Source organism: Homarus americanus, unplaced genomic scaffold (assembly GCF_018991925.1).
Source record: "Homarus americanus isolate GMGI-L3 unplaced genomic scaffold, GMGI_Hamer_2.0 scaffold6317, whole genome shotgun sequence".
In the NCBI taxonomy this organism is placed as follows: Eukaryota; Metazoa; Arthropoda; class Malacostraca; order Decapoda; family Nephropidae; genus Homarus; species Homarus americanus.
The window spans coordinates 20,742,127-20,762,284 of NW_024730668.1; the positions used below are offsets into that span (position 1 = coordinate 20,742,127).

General features: G+C 36.8%; 1 protein-coding gene across 1 annotated transcript in view; it reads left to right on the top strand.

The window, feature by feature from the left end:
* LOC121867302 overlaps positions 1 to 20,158 on the top strand; it is a 36,020-nt gene that overhangs the window by 5,781 nt on the left and 10,081 nt on the right. The window contains exons 2-3 of the mRNA XM_042367201.1: positions 53 to 155; positions 2,070 to 5,286. Coding sequence (XP_042223135.1) covers positions 53 to 155; positions 2,070 to 5,286 — 3,320 coding nt within the window. The remainder of the gene's footprint in view (positions 1 to 52; positions 156 to 2,069; positions 5,287 to 20,158) is intronic.

Here is a 20,158-nt window from a genome sequence, read left to right on the forward strand (position 1 = left end):
TAATGTATTGACTTACTGAATTCAGCATTCCAAGGATATAAATTTTTGACAGATGAATTGGGAAAGAAAAAGCCTGCTGTAGGTCTTTTTGAAGATGGGTACTACATTCACCCTGACGAGACTTCTACTGTTCTTCAAGAAGCAAATGTTCTCAAGTAAGTCACTTTACTTATTGAGATTAAGGTTGGGTGTAGATGGCGAACATATTTTTATAATGCATAGCTTTGCCCTAATAATTATGTGAAATAGGGGTATTATATGGATATGCAAACACTTTTTATGAGTAATGTACCGTACAGAACTGTACAAGACCTCATTTTTAATTCATGCTAGGTGAAAAAAATTAGACATGTCTTTATTCGCATGAAAAGCCAAGCTACTGTGACAACTAAGTTTCAGAGAGTCAGGCATGAGACACAGAAAAACTCCTGTGTAACTTTTTTCATATCTAAATTTTTTTTAATTATCATAAGGAAGATCGTAACCCAAACAACTGTAAACTGACAACTGTATTGTATAGTTTTAGAACATTGATCAGAATATGATGAAATAGTGTACAGTACTGTACTTTCTTTTCTTACAAAAATAAACAAATTCATGTTTGATAAAATCCACCAAGAAGTAATGCATTAAGAAGTTGAGGTGATGTTTAATCTGGCCACTCCCAAGGGTATTCCCACACTGACACACAGTGGCCAGGCAGGTCTATTCTCAGTTTAATACTCCAGTTAATTACCACATAAAATGAAGAGGCTAAACTTTCACCTATTCTTACCAAAGTACAGTAATTCAATGAGAAAGTAAATAAGTACCATACAGGTATTAGTGAAATTGATGAACAGGCTTGGTATCAAGCAGCCACCTAATTGCTGCACTCAGTGGCAGATCTGGAAAAATATTTTTAAAATTGACCAATTTCAGGGATATTTTAAGGCCATATTATTGGGGGCACGTTCCCGTGCACCTCCCCCTCCGCCAGTGGCTGCACCCATTGTGGGAAATTTATGAAATAGACATAGTCATAATAACAATAATTAACGGTTTATTGAAAGAGCATAGCAGCCAGAAGGGGTACGGTATTTCCATATCTGTCAAGGCAGTCATATCAGAGGAGGGGCCAACTTCTCCACTTGTGGCTTTGTACAAATTCAACCAAACCTAACTCTGCAATTTGGCTGATTTTCATCATTCACCAGACCTTAAACAACTTGTTGGCCTTTTTGAAACATGAAAAATGTACCAATACGTAATATTTTTCCATTACAGTATAAATATATTAAGGGCACAATTTTTATTATATTAATACAGTACAGTGTTATTGACAAATGTATTACAGTACATATGTACTTAGGCTTTCTGCATGTCAATGGCACCCAGCAATATAGTGGAAGTGGACCTGTAAGCCTGAAAAAAATGCAAATCTCCGTGACATGTACTGTATGCCGGTTAGATGAAACTTTAAAGTAAGACTGTGCAGCATGAACATTCTAAAAGTAGAAACATTGCCATTCTTTTTTGTATGTACAATTTTTCAATTTTAGATTAGGGTTTTGCAAAGCTAGGCAGTTTTAAAATCATGGATGAATTTCAGAATTGTTTTACATATTTGAATGTTTGTGAGATCTTAAATGTTGAAACAGTGTTATATTGAAATACCATATAACATTTGACTTCCTCACAGGTCCCAAGACTGTTAAAAAACATAGAAATCATTAGTACTGTAGTGCTGCACGGTTCCTGCATACAGTTTATTATTCTTTTATTCTTACATTTACTTCTTTGGGTTATACTTTGGAGTTTAGTATTGCTGGAATTAAGACTCCATTTGGTCCTTTGTTTCAGTCTCAGATTTCTTGAATTAAATTTACTTAAACAGAGTCAACTTGCTCACTGTTGGACTGATTTCATTTATATTTGGCACATGGGTGGGTTACTGTATTACCTGGATGCATGTGAAACAATGTTTTTGGGTGGATTAAAACTGGCAATACAGTATATCAGCTCAGCTGAGTGGGATGACTGTGGCCTTCAGTAATTGATTTTTATCATGTCTTTTTTATCTTTTCCAGACTTAAATCATTGCCAGGCAAAGGAAGTGCAGGAGCAGATGGGAAAAAAAAGAAAAAGGGTAAGAAAGGGATATCTGAAGAAGTTCCAGACAATATTGGAGATAAAAAAGAGAAAAAAAGTAAGAGAGAAAAGAGTGAGGAAGAAATACAGGTACAAGATACTGTTAAGGAAGAGAAAAAAGGGAAGCGAAGTAGACCATCTGAAGAACTTATTCCAGTAGATGACAATGAGGATGACAGCAGAAAAGTTCGCAAACGAAAGAGAGGTAAGACCTGGGAGGAAACAAATGAGCAGGAAATGGACATAGATGAGTTGAAGGAACAAAGGAAACACAAGAAGAGTAAGATCACTGAAGAGAGACTCGAATCTCAGGTTGATGTGCAAATTAAAGAAAGAGGGAGATGGAAGAAAGAAAAACGTGAGAAAATGGCAGAACCACAAGAGAATGTTGAGATAACAAAGTTGAAAAAGAAATGGAGAAAGGAGAAAAACATTGAGGTTGAAGATGAAGTGGAGGAGGTTCCCATCAGAGAAAAAAAGAAACGGAAAAAAGAAAAATCTACTGAACCAAATAGTGAGGAGGATGTGGTGAGGGACAATAAGAAAAAGAAAACTAGATTACCTGAGCAGTCAGTAACTTCAGAAATAAAAGCGGACAAAAAGAAAATACCTAGGAGTTCTAAAGAAGAAGATCGAGAAGCACCAAGAGCCCGTGAAGCAGAGAAGAAGAAGAACAGGTGGCAGGAAGAGAAAAGTTCACAGGAGAAAGTAGTTTCCACCAGCACTGTGATCAACCTGGAGAGTGAGGAAACATCTGATGAGGATAATTCATCTGATGCCAGTGGTAACTTTGGTAAGCAAGGTAGATTTAGTTCTAAATCATCAGATCATGATGATGGTCATTATGCTGCTGATTCAGTGACAGATCCATTCATTGCTCATGATTTTGTGAGTGTTAATGAACCAGGGATCAAGAAAAAACGAAAGAGAAAGCATAAGAAAGGACATCGTGCTCAAAAAGATGTTGCTGATCAAGGTACTTCTACAATTGGGTATATTTCCTCTCAGGACACATCAAAAACATCAGTGTATAATACTAATTCTGATTCAGTTCCTACCTTACCTTATCCAAGACCAAGGAATAAAAGACCTCTTCTCAACTCCACTTTTACTCGGAAACACATACATTTCACTAGTGATGATGAAAAAGAAGTGTCTTCTGCTGTTAAGGTGGATTTGAAAGAGCCTGCTCATGAAATTGAAATAGTGGAAACCACCACTAGAGGGTCAAGAAAGAATGATGTAAGAGCAAGCCTTGCAGGGCTGAGTCCTAAGCACATGAATATGGATGGATTTCAAAATATGTCCCCAAGTTTAAAAAAAAATATTCAAAACCCTGAAGAGCCATCTACAGGTACTTTATATAAGACAGGTAAAGGTTCTAGGTATCACAGCACACCATTAAAGAAAAAGGCTCCTGTAGTTGTTGAGGTGGAAGGAGAAGGTACAGCTTCATTTGCCCCATCTGATTATTCCTCCATGTACAATATATCTGGAAGAAATCCACTCAAAAAGAACAAAAGTGGCAATATTGATGAACTGGCTACTCTTCGTAGAATATGTGAGAATAAGACTATCACTGTCTGTAAAGTTGATTCAAGAAAGGAGCAAACTCCTCCTAAACCTAGAGATGCCCCTGTAACCAATACCCCATCCCCGTATTTAAGACCACCACCTCCATTATTTGCAAGACCCAAGCAAGTAAGTGAAGAAAGTAAACAAACTTTCCATAACATTATGACAATTAAAAGCAGAACAGTACCCCTAGTTTTCTCAAATACAAGAACGATGCAGCCAGATTCAAAAACAGAATTCTTGAGAGAGGAACAGATTCTTAATCATCCCAGAGATATAAAGAAGAGGGCACTCTTTAATAATTCATTTTCTACTGGAAAAAGTTGTGCAGTTAGTCAAGAGAGACTCAACAGTGACCCTCATAATGTCTCTCCTAGTAAAAGTGATAGTGGTATCAGCACTCAAAGCTACAGTCTTCAAATGGGAGAAAAAAAGGAATTTGATCACACTTTTCATAGCGATATTTCAGAAAATAGAAATACCATTGACCTAGAATCATTACCAAGCACTTCAAAGTGGGTCACTGTTCATGATGACTTGCCAAAGCAAGCCATTGGGGTGGTTTCCCAAAATAGGAGAAAAGACAAGCAAAGGCCTTTTCAGTCTATAGGTGCTGTTCTTTCAGGCATGAGAAATAAAGTTGACAATGGTATTGAGACAGGAGAATTACAGGTAATCAGCAATGATGAGGCAGATGCTGGGCCTCAAAAAGAGACAAATAATGAAATTGGTAAAGGTAAGGAGTCACATATAGATAGAATACCAAAATCACTGGACCTTTCTCACTTGGCTGCAATAAACATTGGTACTAGAAAAAGTGAATTGTCTAGCCAAGTTAAGGAGAAAGCATTTATGGCCATCCCAACAAAGACTGAAAATGAGATTGTAGACTTGGAAAGTGATGAAGAGTATGGAGACATACATCCATCTAGTAAATTAACACCAGGGATAGCTACTAATGCTAAGGCTTTGGAACACCTTGGAAAAACTGGAGATATTGTAGCGGAGATTGTATCAGAAAGTAAAAAGACACCCCGTTTAGAGACTAAGATTATAGAAGGTAAGGAAAAGTCGGCTATCTTTGCTGCTAGGATTATAGCTGGGGTTATAGAAGCTAAAAAGAAAATTGGTTCTGTTGCAGAGATTATAGAAGACAGCATAAAGACAAGTAAATGTTCAGCAGAAATTGTTGAAGACAGTGGAAAATCAAATAATTTTACTGCTGATTTCATAGATGATGAAGATGATGATGTTATTGGTGATGATGACGTTATTGGAGATGATGACGTTATTGGAGATGATGATGATGTTATTGGAGATGATGATGACGTTATTGGAGACGATGAAGACGTTATTGGAGATGATGAAGAGGTGGCTATCTATGATGCTGAGATCATAGAAGACAAAGAAGAGATGGATGAAATTGATTGCAAGATTCAAGAAGACATAAAGAATACTGACACACCCATTACTACTGCTACCACACTTGAGTCGGAAAGTGACCGGAATGCTGTGGAAATTGCAATCACTGAGAGATTAAAGGAGGACATGCTGAAAGAAGTTAAACAAAAGCCCGGAAAGGTAAGGGAAGATGAAGGAAACTCATCTCAAACGCCACCCCCAGAAGTGGTCAGCGTGAGCCCTTCAACACCTCCTCCAAACAGTTCGGGTTCCACACACGTCCACCACACACTTATTCATCATACCTCGGTCACCAACATTGTTCCACCTACAGTTCATCCTGCTCAGCTTAGGTCTCCTCTCATTCCTGCTTCCCCCACAAATGTTGGTGCACTTGGTCATCCTTCCCCCATCCATACTGTCCAAATGTCTCTTCCACCCCAGTATACCCTTAATCACTTCATGAATCAGTCGTTGTACAATACCTTATCCCCTCAGTATTTCATGACCAATCCTGCAAGTTTTCCTACTCCTACATCCTCTCAACAAACTCATTTCTATAACATGAACTCTCCTGGTCATCTTAATGTTTCACAACTATATGGCGCTCCATTACACACTACTGGGCTACGCCGCCCCATCCAACAACCAAATTCTCTGCTAGGCTTGCCCTTATCTCCTCCAAGACAATTTTCACCTCTTCAGCGATCTCCATTTATACCAATGGTATCTGCTAATCCCTTACTCCACCTCTTTCCAAGTTTATAAATTTCTCCTATACCTGTATCTTTATATCTTGTGCATATCACCCTATTTCATTTAAGAAAATTTTGTCATCTTACTTTAGTTGTAAGTACTGTATTCACCCTTTGTTGTTTCCTTGGCTCACTTGTTTATCAAAAGCAGGTATTTCTCTGCAACTTTTTTTTTAAGTAAATCATTGTCTTACTCTAAATAATTACCTTTGATATCATTATTGCATTTAGGTAAAGCACACATGCACCACCTTGGTTTGATTAGGTCCATGATTTTCTGTCTCAATGAAGAGTATATAGATCATTCATGAAGCCACTTTTGAGTACATATTCCATTAGATATGAGAGTTTTTCTGATTCTTCTATCCAGCATTTCCAAAAGTAAGCAATCCCCTTTGTTGTTCCTATACAGTACAGAATTTTTTTTTTGTATCAAGTGCTTATAATTTAATTTCTATATTGTGATAGTCTGTGGAATAAGTTTAACTTAATTATCATATTTTTATGGTGTTACTTAATTCATTTATCGTACTTTCATTTTAAGCCATACAGTCTACATTAGTGTACGTAATTCTTTTATTATCATTATCACTACACTACCTTACGTACACACAAGATGGTGAATCTCCTTGTTGCATTGTAGTACAGTATTTATTTGCATGTTGGTTGTAGTGTACCTCAATTTTTATACAGCTATAGCATTTTTCTTTATAAACTTTCAGAATCTAAAAATTTCATATTAACCCCTAGGCTACGGGTCACATCACATGACGTTTTGATCTTTTGCGGGCCTATTTGAATAAAATGGGCAGGCCTAGGTAGATTATGCTGCCAAGTAGGTACTGTATTTATCTTTCACTCACTCACACATGAGAGCCTCCCTGTCTCTTCTCAGTAGCTTCTCAGCTTTTGTGATGTAGGCATCTCACCCTTGGTCTTGACTCACTTCACCATGTGTTTCTACCCCCAACCCCCAAGCACAAGTCTAGTATTGTGATTTATTACTGGAGCAGTAATAATGATTGTTAATAATGTAAATAATAATAACAACACAGTAAAACAAGTGTACTGTACCTCATACTGCCTACAAATTAGTGTTTACTATACACAGTATAAACATCTTAAGAATGTGGATTCTCATTTAGGAAACTGACAATGGGTTAGATCTATGTGCTGTGTGTTCTTGTTGGTCATCTTTATCTGCAGATTTTATTGCAAATGTCTGGGAATGAATTATCTTTTATTTATTTGTGATATTGGTGATGATGTTTTAAGGTAAGATCGATGATGTACAGTTGCCCACAGGTATAGTGTTCCACCCCTCACGTTACCAATTCATTCATAAAATAATTCTGTTGTTGCCACATGTTTGGAAAGGGCACCGAGGGATGGAACATAGTACCTGTTGGCAACTGTACAGTACCTTCTTGTTTGGTTTTACTCTTATTTGAACAAAAAACTAGAATGTATTGGTTTTGTATACCATCTGTTGTTGCTTCCTCTCTTGTTTTATGGATATGGTAATTACCCTATTTCCAACCATATTATATGCACAACAAATACAACAGGGAATGTTTAGGAAGAAATCATTGGAGTTTCTCAAGGATGTAAGGGATATACAGTGAACCCTCGTTTAACGAACACCTCGGTTAACGTAATTTCGATTAACGAACTGCCTTCCATAAGGATCTTCAATTCGGTTAACGAAAAAAAATTCGGTTAACGAAGTTCTTACGAACCGAGCTCAACATGTTTTCGCTTGCACTGACCGGGCAACCAGCTTTAGTATCAGTCCGCCAATACATTAATCGGTTCTAGGGCTTAAATTCCTTACTATTTTAGTCAATATCAAGAAGTTCATACTATTCAATAATTTTAAAAGTTTAATATTCAATTTTTTAGTCATTTTAACAATTATTGAACATAATTGAAGGTAAAGTGACTAGTTTAATGCACGGCATCCAGCCTCTTAACACAGCAAACAGGAGTTAGTCTCTCTCTGTTTCCACTGGAGGTAACATCTTGCTCGAGACGCTCTTCAACTAAACGCTTTTTTTCTGTGTTTCCAAGCAAATTATTGGTCATTTTGAAATATATTTTACATATTGACAATATATAATGCAGTGCAGTGTTGATTTAAAGAAAATAATCTTGAATTACACCAAGAGAGCTAAAATTTTATGGGTGAAATGGCGCCATGGGGTGACTTCTTCCACCCCAATGCCTTCTCTTCTTCCTTCTCCTCCACCCCCATTCTAAATCCCATCATCATCCAGGAGCCTTCTACATACACACCTCAAAGTAAGTGAACTTTTCTACCATTTTTGTTGAATTTAGGAAATTTTCGGTGAGCTGGAACCAATTACCCCAAAACCCATTGAAACATTGGTTTCGGTTAACGAACTTTTCGGTTAACGAACGACCTTCTGGAACGGATTGAGTTCGTTAACGGAGGGGTCACTGTACTTTATTTCAGAAAAAGTTTTCATTAATCAAAATTGTCTAAAATGAACAAAAGGAGACATACTCTCCCCTGAGCATACCTAATGTTCTCTCAGTATTATTCCACACGTATTTTATTAAAAAAATAACGTGTACCTGTATACTGTATAGGAACCAAGAATACTGTACTTGCATTAACATAAACTGCATTACTGCTTATCTCTAGTTTCAAATGAAAAGAAGGAACTAGGACTGGAGGCTCAATAAATAAATAAATAAATAAATAAATACAGGTATCCCTCGAGATATGAACGTTCGTAATACATAAGTTCGCTCATTTGAATTTTCTAAATTTACACCACAATTTCGAGAAATGAAAGCTTCCCTTGAATATGAGTCTGGGCAAAAATTCAAATTGGCTGGGGCAGCCACATCCCCCTCTTACCAGGCTGAGGTAGGAGTTGTTATGGTTATTTCTCAAATTGTAATTTTGGGTATATAAACTTAATTTACTTTCATTCTTTTTTTTTCCATTGTTACCTGCACACACAATCCTACATACAGCATGTACAAAAAAAAATATCATAAGGTCAAAAATATAAAGGGAATAAACATTTCTTGTGTGCGTGGGACTTATCACAGAGGGGGTAGACAGGTTTTTTTTTTTTTAATACATGCACACAATCGTTCATATAAAATGGTGCCACTGCCTCTTTATGATGACTGCTTGTCCCATTGATTGTTCAGCACCTCTTGGTGGTGTGCCCCAGTCTTGGAAATCTTTCTCACTACTTCTCCCAGTCCTGGGGGGGGATAGGTTCTACGGTCTCTCTTTGGTGATGGGCGTGGGTGGTGTAGCCTGCTCCTTTGTAGAGGAAGCCGGCATTCTACACAAGCTTAGTGTTTTATCTATTGTTTAAATATTTGTTAAGAAAGTTCTGTTATTTATTACTTTTGGTTTTACCTTGCATTATTTGAGTTTAGTCTTTTGGCCTTTATTTTAATTCAGTTGCATATGACCTAAACTGTTGCATCATCAGGGATGTAATTACCACAATCAATCAATTTATACAGAATGTGCCAAAAAAAATATATATATTATAATGAGGGAATAAAAATTTCATACGTCGTGGGAGGGGAAGGGGGAGCAGGAGGTGAGTGCTGTGTCGGTCTCTCAGCCTCCCACCAAGCAGTGAGCTGCATTATTGTTATTTTTCAACTTGTATTTTTGGGAAGATACACTGCACTTTTTTTTTCCTGTTATGTGCACACACAATTGTTCATGCAGAATGTGCAAAAAAAGAAAAAAAGAAGATAATCATAAGGTCAAAAACATAGAGACCAAACATTTCTTAGATCACTAGAGTAAGTGTGCAGATTGTAGGAGAGGCAGGCAGAGTGGTGTGGTGAGGGAGGTGGGGGCTGGGATCTCATCCTTCCCCTACTTAGCCAAGATGTGAGTTTCATTATTGTTATTTTTCAACTTGTGTTTTTGGGTTGATATATAGGTACATAACTTGTTTGTTTTTTCATTTACTGTTACATGCACACACAATCTTCAAACAGAATGTGGGAAAAAATTATGATGTAGTAAAAACACTTAAAGGGATTAAACATTTATTACATATCGGAGCTATCACAAGAGAGTGAGGGAGAGAGGACGCAGCATTCCTTCGCGGCTGTGCTGTCTCATGCTAGTGACAAGATTGCCAAATGGCAACACAGTAATTTTTTTTTTTTATTATTATTATTTTAATTTCTCACATTACTGCTAAGCCTGGCTATCACTGGGGACAGGTAGACCCTCCCACGCATCCTGCATGGGTAGCACGTGTTACGCCCTCCCTTAAGGTAATGTACCAAAGTTAAAGAGTCTCTTATTAATATTTTTAATATTTTTGTTTGTAAATTAGTTATGTACTATTTATTATTAGTTGGGTAGGTTTTGTTTTTGTTTGTGAACCGATTTCATGTTTTTGGTGTATTTTTGTCATTGAGGAACTGAACCCTATTTTTCTACTTTATTTGTGATATGTAAATTCACCTAACAATTTTTTTTTTCTTAACCCATTCATATCTCGAGGGATACCTACATTGTACTATACGTACAGTAATAATGAATACGTATACAGTAGTGTGTAGAGCACAGTAAATTGTGGCGGGTGTGTTAGGCTAGAGGTTTGTGTGGTGTAGGGGCAGCCTTGTCTGAGGGTGGAGGAAAGTAGTATGAGGACAACCACACACCTCTCGGGTGCAGCAAGTTGAGATTTTTAGAATGAAGAGAAATGTCTGTCTTTGGGATCACCGTGAGGGATTCCAGGTTCAGGAGCAAAAATGTGAGTGCCATTGTTTACAACTTAGATGTCTGCTCTTAGTAATAATATGTATGAGTATGAATGGAATGATTTTGCTCCCAGTAGATGAGTTGAACTGAAATACTGAGCATTGAAAGAAAGAATTTTAATTCAAATTGGTAAACAAATTACAAAAGATTTTATTCAAAACCATTACAGGTATTTAAACTTTTCATTTGGGCATGGCTCATGCATTTACTATCAGCTTTATATACAAGTTAAAGGTATACTTTTATCAATATTGCTAATTAACAATGAGTTACTGTATTTTAATTTTTGCTTCTGTTGAAGTAATGCAGTGATTAGGTTACTAACCAACATACACTTTCTTAAGTTATACAATAGAGTTTCAAAAAGTGCTTATTATAGATACATGTATATTTTTTGCTGCAACAAAAAATATGTGTAGTGAGATCTGTTGATAAATACCATTTGTGCTCTTCTTTGGTGTCATTATTGTAGGAAATTTTTTAATGTACAAATACACAACTACATTTTTTCTTGCCAATGATTTTAGTAAGAAAGAGGTGTTGCAGATTTTCACTGTTCCCAGAGTAAAAATAATGTTTTAAAAGTAAATCTCTAGGATTGATGTACAGTAAACCCTTGTTATTTGTGGGTTTGTGATTTGTGGTTTTGACTTCGTGGTAAGCAGATAGTGGCTGGCTTATGAGCCTCTCCCGCAGCACTATGAGTCACCCCCACGTGCCCACAGCGTCTCCTCTCCCTTGTTTGCACTCAACCATTGCCTGCGACTCAACATCTCTTGTGTTGTGCTCAAAACTTTAGTGTTTCTGTGTGAAATAGCCCCTAAAAGACTGCATAGTGTCATTGCTAGTGATGCTATTGGAGTGAAATGTAAAGGGCAGAAGTCAGTGATATCCCTAATAAGTTAAAAGAGGGGATGAGTGCTACCACGGCTGGTCGGTTGTTTGGTATAGGTAGACAGTAGTGCACTAAGGTAGTACGGTACAAGTTGCTATTTACGGTTTTGCCTATTTGCGCCATTCCTTGGAACCTAACCCCTGCGAATAACAATGGTTTACTGTATTAAACCCTGTAAACCTTCTCCTGAAACTACTGTCAGGCAACACCTTATACCGGAGAAAATGTCTCCTAGATTATTCTTCTATTTTTACTCTACCTGTACAATACTGTATATGATTCTGGAACACTTTATTGTTGACTCAGCAGCACTCTTATTTCATTTGTCAGATACAGCATAGCTTTGTCTTACTCTTTGTTGTTTCTATTATTCTGGCTCATTCTTGCTCATCCAGGGCACTGATGTTTTTGATCTGCTTCCCATCCAAGTTAATCACATGCCTGGATGGCATCTGTTCTCATGACTTGGGGAAGAATAAGCTCTTGTATCTTCTGTGTATGTAGCCTGTGGGGCCTACCAGAGGGACATTAATGCACTTAGTGAAGTGGTTAGCTTTTATGATCTGTGAGTGCTCACTGTTGTGCTATAAACTTGTGGCTTGCTTGTCAGTCCTGGTTAAACAGTTTTTCCAAAAGGTCTAACTGAGGGCAAAGACTATATGTTTTACTACCAAACTTATTGTACAGCCAATCCAAAATATATCAAGACCCCCAAGGTCTGATGGAATAGAAATAAGCGATACCCTTTGATGCGTTCATGTATCAGTTGGGTTGGTCTTTGCCTGATGTTTCAGATTTTGGGAGACATTTGGGGCTGCAATTCTATTTAGATTGGCTGTAGATGAAATTAAAATACCACAAAAGAATGTATGGAATAGAAAGAAAGTATATTTTTAGCCACATTTATGTATCTCAAATAAGACTGTGTACAGTTTTCATGTACACAGTGTTATTTTGGAAGTGATATATTTATAATCTGGGGCTGGAAACTAAGGCTGCTAAATTTTAGTACAATTTCATTTGGTAACTATACAATAGCACTAATGTCTGGGTACTATTGTTATTTGAAAATGATTAGTGAAGTGAGATGGTGAGCTTGGGATTTACTGAATAGTATACAGTATTGCCATATTTTAGGACTTGAAAGTAAATTGACAATCTTTAACATGGAAAATATTATATATTAAACATTACTCAGCACATTTATCCATTCAAGACAATTACTCCCGTCACTTAGTAGGTTGATTTGATACAATAACTCTGGACCTCAGTGGCCTGTGCTTTAGGCTGCACTTTGCTAGTAGGAGTTAAATGGTGGATGGTAGTACAGTATGCTTTTTATACATAAACTTGCCTTGGTTTTGGCTGCTCTCGGGAAAATAGATTACACCATATTCTGTCAGTATCAGATATGTAATTTTTTATTTTAGAAAATTGGATTATTTTATACAAAATGTAGTTTTCCAGGTTGTTATTTATGCTTTGATAACTCCAGTGTGAGAGGTCTTATGGTTCTATTTTAAATACAGTACATATCTTTTTATTGTTTAGATGCATTTGTCAATGCACCCTTTGTGAAGCACTATACTCAGGATGGCCAGTACAATGTTCTTAATTCCTGGGCTCATCATTTAACATTTTTGAGTTCCCACTTGAACACCTACTTTCCATCAATCCCCACTTTTTTTATATGGAGATGCCAAAACTAGGTGTGCTAATGCCAAAGCTTGATGCCCATTTATAAGAAATGACTAGCAGAAAAGTACAGAGAAATAAATTTTAAGATATTACCCAATAAAACTCTAGACTTGAGACTTCTCAACTCTAGTACTAGATTAGATATTTCTTCTAAGGAAGGGGTCACTACAGTGCAGTACACTCATACTGTACCAAACCCAGCACAGAAAACAATAAAAAGAAGTCTTGTGAAAGTCCACTGTTCATGTTCAGTTACATGTACTGTATGTAGTTATGGAACAGCCTTCCATAGAGCATTCAGTTTTGTTTCTGGAAACCCCAGGCCTTTTCTTTAATAGTTAAAAGAACTTTTAATGAATGGTTGATGCATTTTAGGTTCAAGTTACATGTTAATACATGTATGGTAAACACAATTATTATTATTATTCAGTCATCTCATTATATAAAAGGTACACAGTACTTGTATGTGGGTACAAAAAATGTCCTGAAACCAAAACTATTGGTGAACACTACAGATTAAACCACCAGAGATGTGATTATTTTGTCTCACTTGTATTAATCAGGCTCGTCTGACCTCTTAGGTGATATTCACCAAGTTTCAATGGCCTTTATTAATTTTCATCATAGTTTCTCATAGGTGTTTTTTCTTTATAATATACATCAGTTTGTTTATCATGCCATCTTGATAACTGATTACTATTCTAATTTCACCCTTTTCATCTTGCTGAGTATTCCTTCACAGGCTGCTGCTGTGAGTGGAATTATATGAATAAGTTCAGTCGCAAGCAACATGCTCCTGAATTCTTTATTGGATCACAGAAAATGGCATAACAGATGTTGTCCCACATCCAGTGAGGGACATTTTTTACATTATTATATGCAACTCTGTTAATCCATTCATGGTGTTTTTCTACTTCAATGCCATGCCACTTTTAGTACAGTATGTGTCTATTTAACATAAGAAGTCAATGACATCAAGCCCTTCACTATGGCAGATACCACTTTCAGTGTTACTAATGCCAGACGATTTTATTCTACTCAGAGGGGAACCTGTATACAAGGGTTAAAGAACCTAGTTCCTTTTTAACATGCCATTTTGTAGGATCTATGCTAGATAGTTTATATACTGTATACTCAGTGAAGTGCACCCATGCTTGCATGGATGTATAACTTCAGAATTAAAACAGTTATTATTTGGGATTCTCAATTTGATCGCCTGAATTGCATCTATTTGTTCATGTACTGTAGGTGCTCAAATTTAACCTTTAGCCCCTGCCATATCTTTAACTTTGTCATCTTCCAATTACAGTATTTTTATTCCTTTGTAATTTATGGTGAGGACTTCTCATATCTTCTAAACAACTTTGACTAACTTGTACCCATTGCATATGCAGATGGCATTTTGGTTTTTATTTACTTGTTTGTCTTTCTCTTCATATATTTGTCCCTCTGTATACTGTATTTGTCTCTCCTGCTCTACATATTGTACATACTTCTGTCTCATTTTGTTTTTAGCAGGATTACACAAAATGTGTCCAACAATTAGCATTAACATTTTGTAGGTTTCTTTGATTGCACCCAGGGATTGTGTGATTAGATTTTTTTGGGTGTTGATTTTTATTCTCCTCAAAACTTCAACCCCATTAGTTATCCTCTATAGTCTGTCTTTCATATGCCTATGCCACCTCAGTTTGCTTTCTTCTAAAAGTTTCTTTGCCATGCCCATTGTTAAATCAAATTTTTCATCATTACTACAGCAGTGCTCAAAATGTGGCATTAATTTTTCAGGCATTTCATTGGATCTTGCCCTTTGCTTTCCCGTTGTTTGTTCATATAAATTTGGATACTTTAGAATAGATTGCACCAAGTCCTCAGTTATTCTTATCATAGGTGCACCTTTCCTGTCATTTAACTGTGCATCTCAAATCTGTTCAGCTTCTGACTGCATCTCAGTCAAAGCTCACAGGGGTGACCCAACCTGATTTTCCTTCCCTGAGATACATTATTGTAATAAGATGCTTCTAATAAGATGCTTATAATTATCAAAATCTAAGATGATTTAACTGTTATATTTCTTCCTTGATATAACAATAATATTCTTTAACATAATACAGTAAAACTCCCAGAACCGAACTGTTTAAATACATGATCTCTGAAACCTGATTGATTGTTTGTCACATTTATTCCATACATGAATTGTTGCCAAGAACAATCACCAGAAATAAAAGTTTTAGAAGACATGTTGTGGAGCATCATCTCCTGAAAATCAAGTGTTATGGGTGGGTTTCCTGAAGAGGATATCAGTCTGAAGCTTAATTTGTTGATGGTTGAATATAAAGAAGAGGAGCAAGCTGAAGAGGAGGAGCAAGATCATGAAGACTTGAGAATACTAGAATTTGTGAGGAACTGTATGATATACAATATATAGATGGAAAAATATAAATTAGAAACCATGGAGATGGATTGCCAGTGCATTGCCCTTGATTTGTAATCTCAGTTCAATAGTCAAGATATAAATGAGGGCAATACATTATGAATTTCCTGAAAAGTTGTTTGGATTAGAAAATTTTCAACCTACCGTTGTTTTAGTCTAAGTTGAAGTGTCGTCCAGTGTAGTGTGTTAATTAGTGAATGAACACTTGCTGCCTCCTGTGTGTCATTGGCCTGTTAAGCTTCAGTTCATCAGCACCCTTTTCTCATACACTTTGGGAAAGTTTACCCTTGTCCCAGGTAAGCTAAACTTATAAAAAGGCAAACGCAGAATCCCACCATATAGTTCGGTTTGGGGGGGAGGGGGAATTTACTGTATTATATTTACTTGAATTCATTGTAGATGACCAAGATATCACCATATTGTAGGCCAGCAGTGTGAACACATGAAATCCAAGTTAACTGAGTATAAATGAGTAAACTGTCAAAAGATCCAATTACAGTAAAGTGTCCAAACAAAGAAATATATGGGGGGATGTGTGTTTGCTGAGTGTAAATTTTAACCTAAATATTTAATTCAGAATTTAGTATGTCATTGCTATAATATATTTTGATATATACAGTATTGAAGATGCAAAAATATCATTAAAGTTCTTATAAAGACAGTAGATGTATGATTGATGTTGTTCTCTCATTTACCAGTTGACTTCTCGTGTACTGCACTGTCTGATATTGCCTCTTAACAATATTGGTTAAGCTTGGTTATATACGTCTTAGAAGCTGGAGTGCTTTAACCAACATATAAGGGGATACATGTTCACAATTTCTTATGAGACCCACATCAGAGAGCTTACCGGTAGTTGTCCTTCCTTCCTTCCTTCCTTCCTTCTTTCCTTCCTTCCTTCCTTCCTTCCTTCCTTCCTTCCTTCCTTCCTTCCTTCCTTCCTTCCTTCCTTCCTTCCTTCCTTCCTTCCTTCCTTGAAGTTATCGGAAATCATGATATAAATTTTTTTGTCTCATTAATATATTATGTACTGGACTCCTTTATTAATTAGTAATCACTCTGATATTAATGGTAAAGTTTTACACTTTGCCCATGTGTTTGTCTTTTCATAAATTTGTGTGCTCGTTTTCAGTGACCTAAGTTTTCTTTGGTGTGTCTTCTTATTTGTGTGATTGTAACAGTGACTTCTGACACAACACCCAGCCAAGCACAGTTTTAAGAGTAATAGGACCTAGTGTAGTTTATTAGAACTGTGCATCTTACCATGACACACATAATAGAACTGTCTTGTATTGTTCAGAGAACTACAGATATTTTCTTTGAAAAAGCCATTCATATAACAGTTATTTTGTCATCTCATTTGTTTGTTTATTATCCACTAGCCAGAACTAAGCAACTTGCACATTATAGAAAAAAGAGTACACCATTGAAAACCCCTGGAAATTCTTAAGGCATCAGTGGCTGGGACTAATTTGTGAAATATTTTAACCTTTCCATCACAATATAGTCTCTAAAAGTATTTTTCAGATGCATCAGCCACCATTTATTCTAGAAGGAAACAAGCTGTAATGCTGTATTTACTTAGGTGCACCTTGCCCTTCAACAGGGTCACTTATATTAAATTCTAGATTCCAGACATGAATAGCTCAGTCCCAACTGATTACATGATACTCATTGGGAGGAGGAGGTGTTGCTGAGTCACCTAGGTCTGGCCCTAAAATATGATATACTGTATCAGGAATAGTCTTTCATTTAGATGCTCTGTCAGTCTAAGGTCCCTTAGAAAGAGTGATCCCAAATGGCAAAGGTCTCCACTTATGGCAGAGAGTGAGTCTTGGTACTACAGAAGTTTATGCATAAAAGCCCTTCCTTGTCTCTCATGGGCCATCGTGGGTTTCCTTTAGCAAGCCTAAGTTCACCCATCTCTCTGTTGGAATCAGTTTGTTCTCTGATTAGTTGTTTTTTTCCTTTCCCCTAAATGATGCAAGTACTTAGCTAACATCAACAGTTATTTCATCATCATCATCGTCAAATTTTTTGGGCTATTTTCCACGTTTGTGTGTTACCTGCATTTACTTGATGGCAGCTGTTGAGTAAAACCAGAACAAAATGTCTACCCCTCCTGCTTACAACTGCAAACCTAGGGTGTTAACCCAGAAAATACAGCAGAGAACAGGGGAAGAGCACTGCTCCTGTGTCCCAGTTGCTATTAGGTATGTTCAAGCAAAGTTTTATGGTTGGATGCCCTTACTAACACCAACCCACATGGTAGGAACAGCTGACAAGGCAGGGTCACAACTTCCTAAGGTAATCAAAGATAGTTTCCTCAGGCACAAGAAAGTGTTTTGGCTCAAACTTTGCCTGAGCTTATTCTGATTCATTCTTTGTCTTTGAATTAGACTGCAAGAACGATTTAATATTATGCCCATGCTAACAATTCTGAAACATTATTTAATTCTTTGTACTTGGTTCACTTTATTGTGGTATGGGATGATGGTATTCTTTCAGACACTAGGTTTGTTTCTTGGTTCTCCATAAGAAATAATGGGAATATGGTTTGAGTGGGACCATAAGATACTAAATGGCACTCAAAGGGATTATTTTTATACCTTTTGTCATTTATACTCTGGAATCTGAAGAGCTTGTGAAGTGTCTATCACACGCTGACCACTTTTTTCCGATGAATAACATCTAATTTCATGCTCAGTCCATAGCTGCTATGCTTCCTGCAAGGGATGGCACTTATCTTAGCACTAGCACTTCTTTTTGAACTCATGGCTAAAACAATAGCAATGCTTCTTCAAGATTGCACACAAAATATGGCTAAATGACTGAGAGCGAATATGCAGTGTGAGTATAGGGAACGAGTGTAGTGGGAGTTAAGGGATGCATGTCAATATAGTGGGAGATTTGAATTGCTCTCTCTTGAGACTTCGTACTCCATAGATATTATCCCTCGTAATCCTAGTAAGTGCAGGGATTTTTTTACATATTCGTACTGTAGTTCATGAATAATTTGGCCTCGTAAATATTGTATGAAACCATGGATATCGACGACTCTGATAACAAGTACCCCTGTACCTCTTGTTCCCAAGAACCATTGTTGATAGCTCTGGTTTCAAGGGGAAGGCATGAGTAATCAGTGGATTAGTCCTTCTCACCATTGTCTTGGGGCTTCCTGGTAGGATAAGACAAGAGTCACTTGGCTTAGACTTGGTTATAAAATGGGTTACAATATCAGGGTTATTTCTCCATTCTCAGATTTACCCTCGTATTTTTCTTACAATGTCAAGGATAGCATTGCTTCCAACATTTTTTTTTTTTTTTTTTAGCAATTTCCTTTAGAAAAGGTTTTGGTATTCCTATTGTACAGTCTCGTTCAAGATTCTTCGAACACTGCTGGGGACAGTTGGCAATTCGAGGCCGTTTGTTTACTATAGTACGTAGTAAAAATTATGAATGAATGTAAAAGTGATCGGTGATTGCTTACTTAGTTCCCCGTTGCTTAATTAATGGTTGGGCTTTGTTGTTTCGTATTATATTATACTTTTCTGCTGGTAATACTGTTAATTTGAGTTGCCAGCTGTCTCCAGCAGTGTTCGAAGAATCTTGAACAAGACTACATGTATTTTTTCTCTACTCTTGAATGTTTCAGTTTCATTCTTTATCTCAGTATACAGAATTCCCTTTTGTTGTGTACAGTACATGTAAAGTCGAGTCCTTGTCAAGGGATAAGGATGATGCTGTCTGCTCTCCAGCATGGGAGGGTCCCCCAAAATATTTGAGTAAAACACCTAGAAAGCAGTAAAGTCAGAGAATATTACAAAATGGTATTTATTTAGTTGAATTATTAATTACTGTGGCCCTAATTTCCACTTTCCACATCACTTTCCAGAAGAAAAAAAAATTGAAGAAACATCCCACCTTACCCGCCTTGGTTCTGATTTATGTTTTATTTTTTATTTTTTCCCATCTTCCTCTTTCCTACGTTTTCTTTTCTCGGCGCCTAATAAATACTTTTCTTTTGGACATCATTGAAATTTACAGACGGTGGTATGATGGTATCGCTGTCAGTCTCACTCAGTGTGATTGAGTCAGTAACCACTCCACTGTACACTCGACACGACTGAAGGGCGAGTTGCAAGAGAGCAGAGACGGGAGACTCATCGCGATCAAACCTGTAGTGTTCCTGTAGTTTCATTATAAGGTTTCTTAACTCATCAGATAACTTGAAAAATTCACACTCAGCCAGTCTCAGATTTTGAGCTAAATTTCTGAAGGAGGCATCAGGGACCCCTAGGCGGCTGCCTAGTCCACTTATGCCTCAAGCCGGCCCTGCCTAAGCCTTCGGATCAAGTTTTATTTATGAAAATATAGGTACTGTACAAGTATTCTTGGCATTTTTAGGTTCATCATCATATTTAACATTAATCTGAATTGTTACTACAAAATAATATCACTGATAACTGGAAATTGCAGTACTG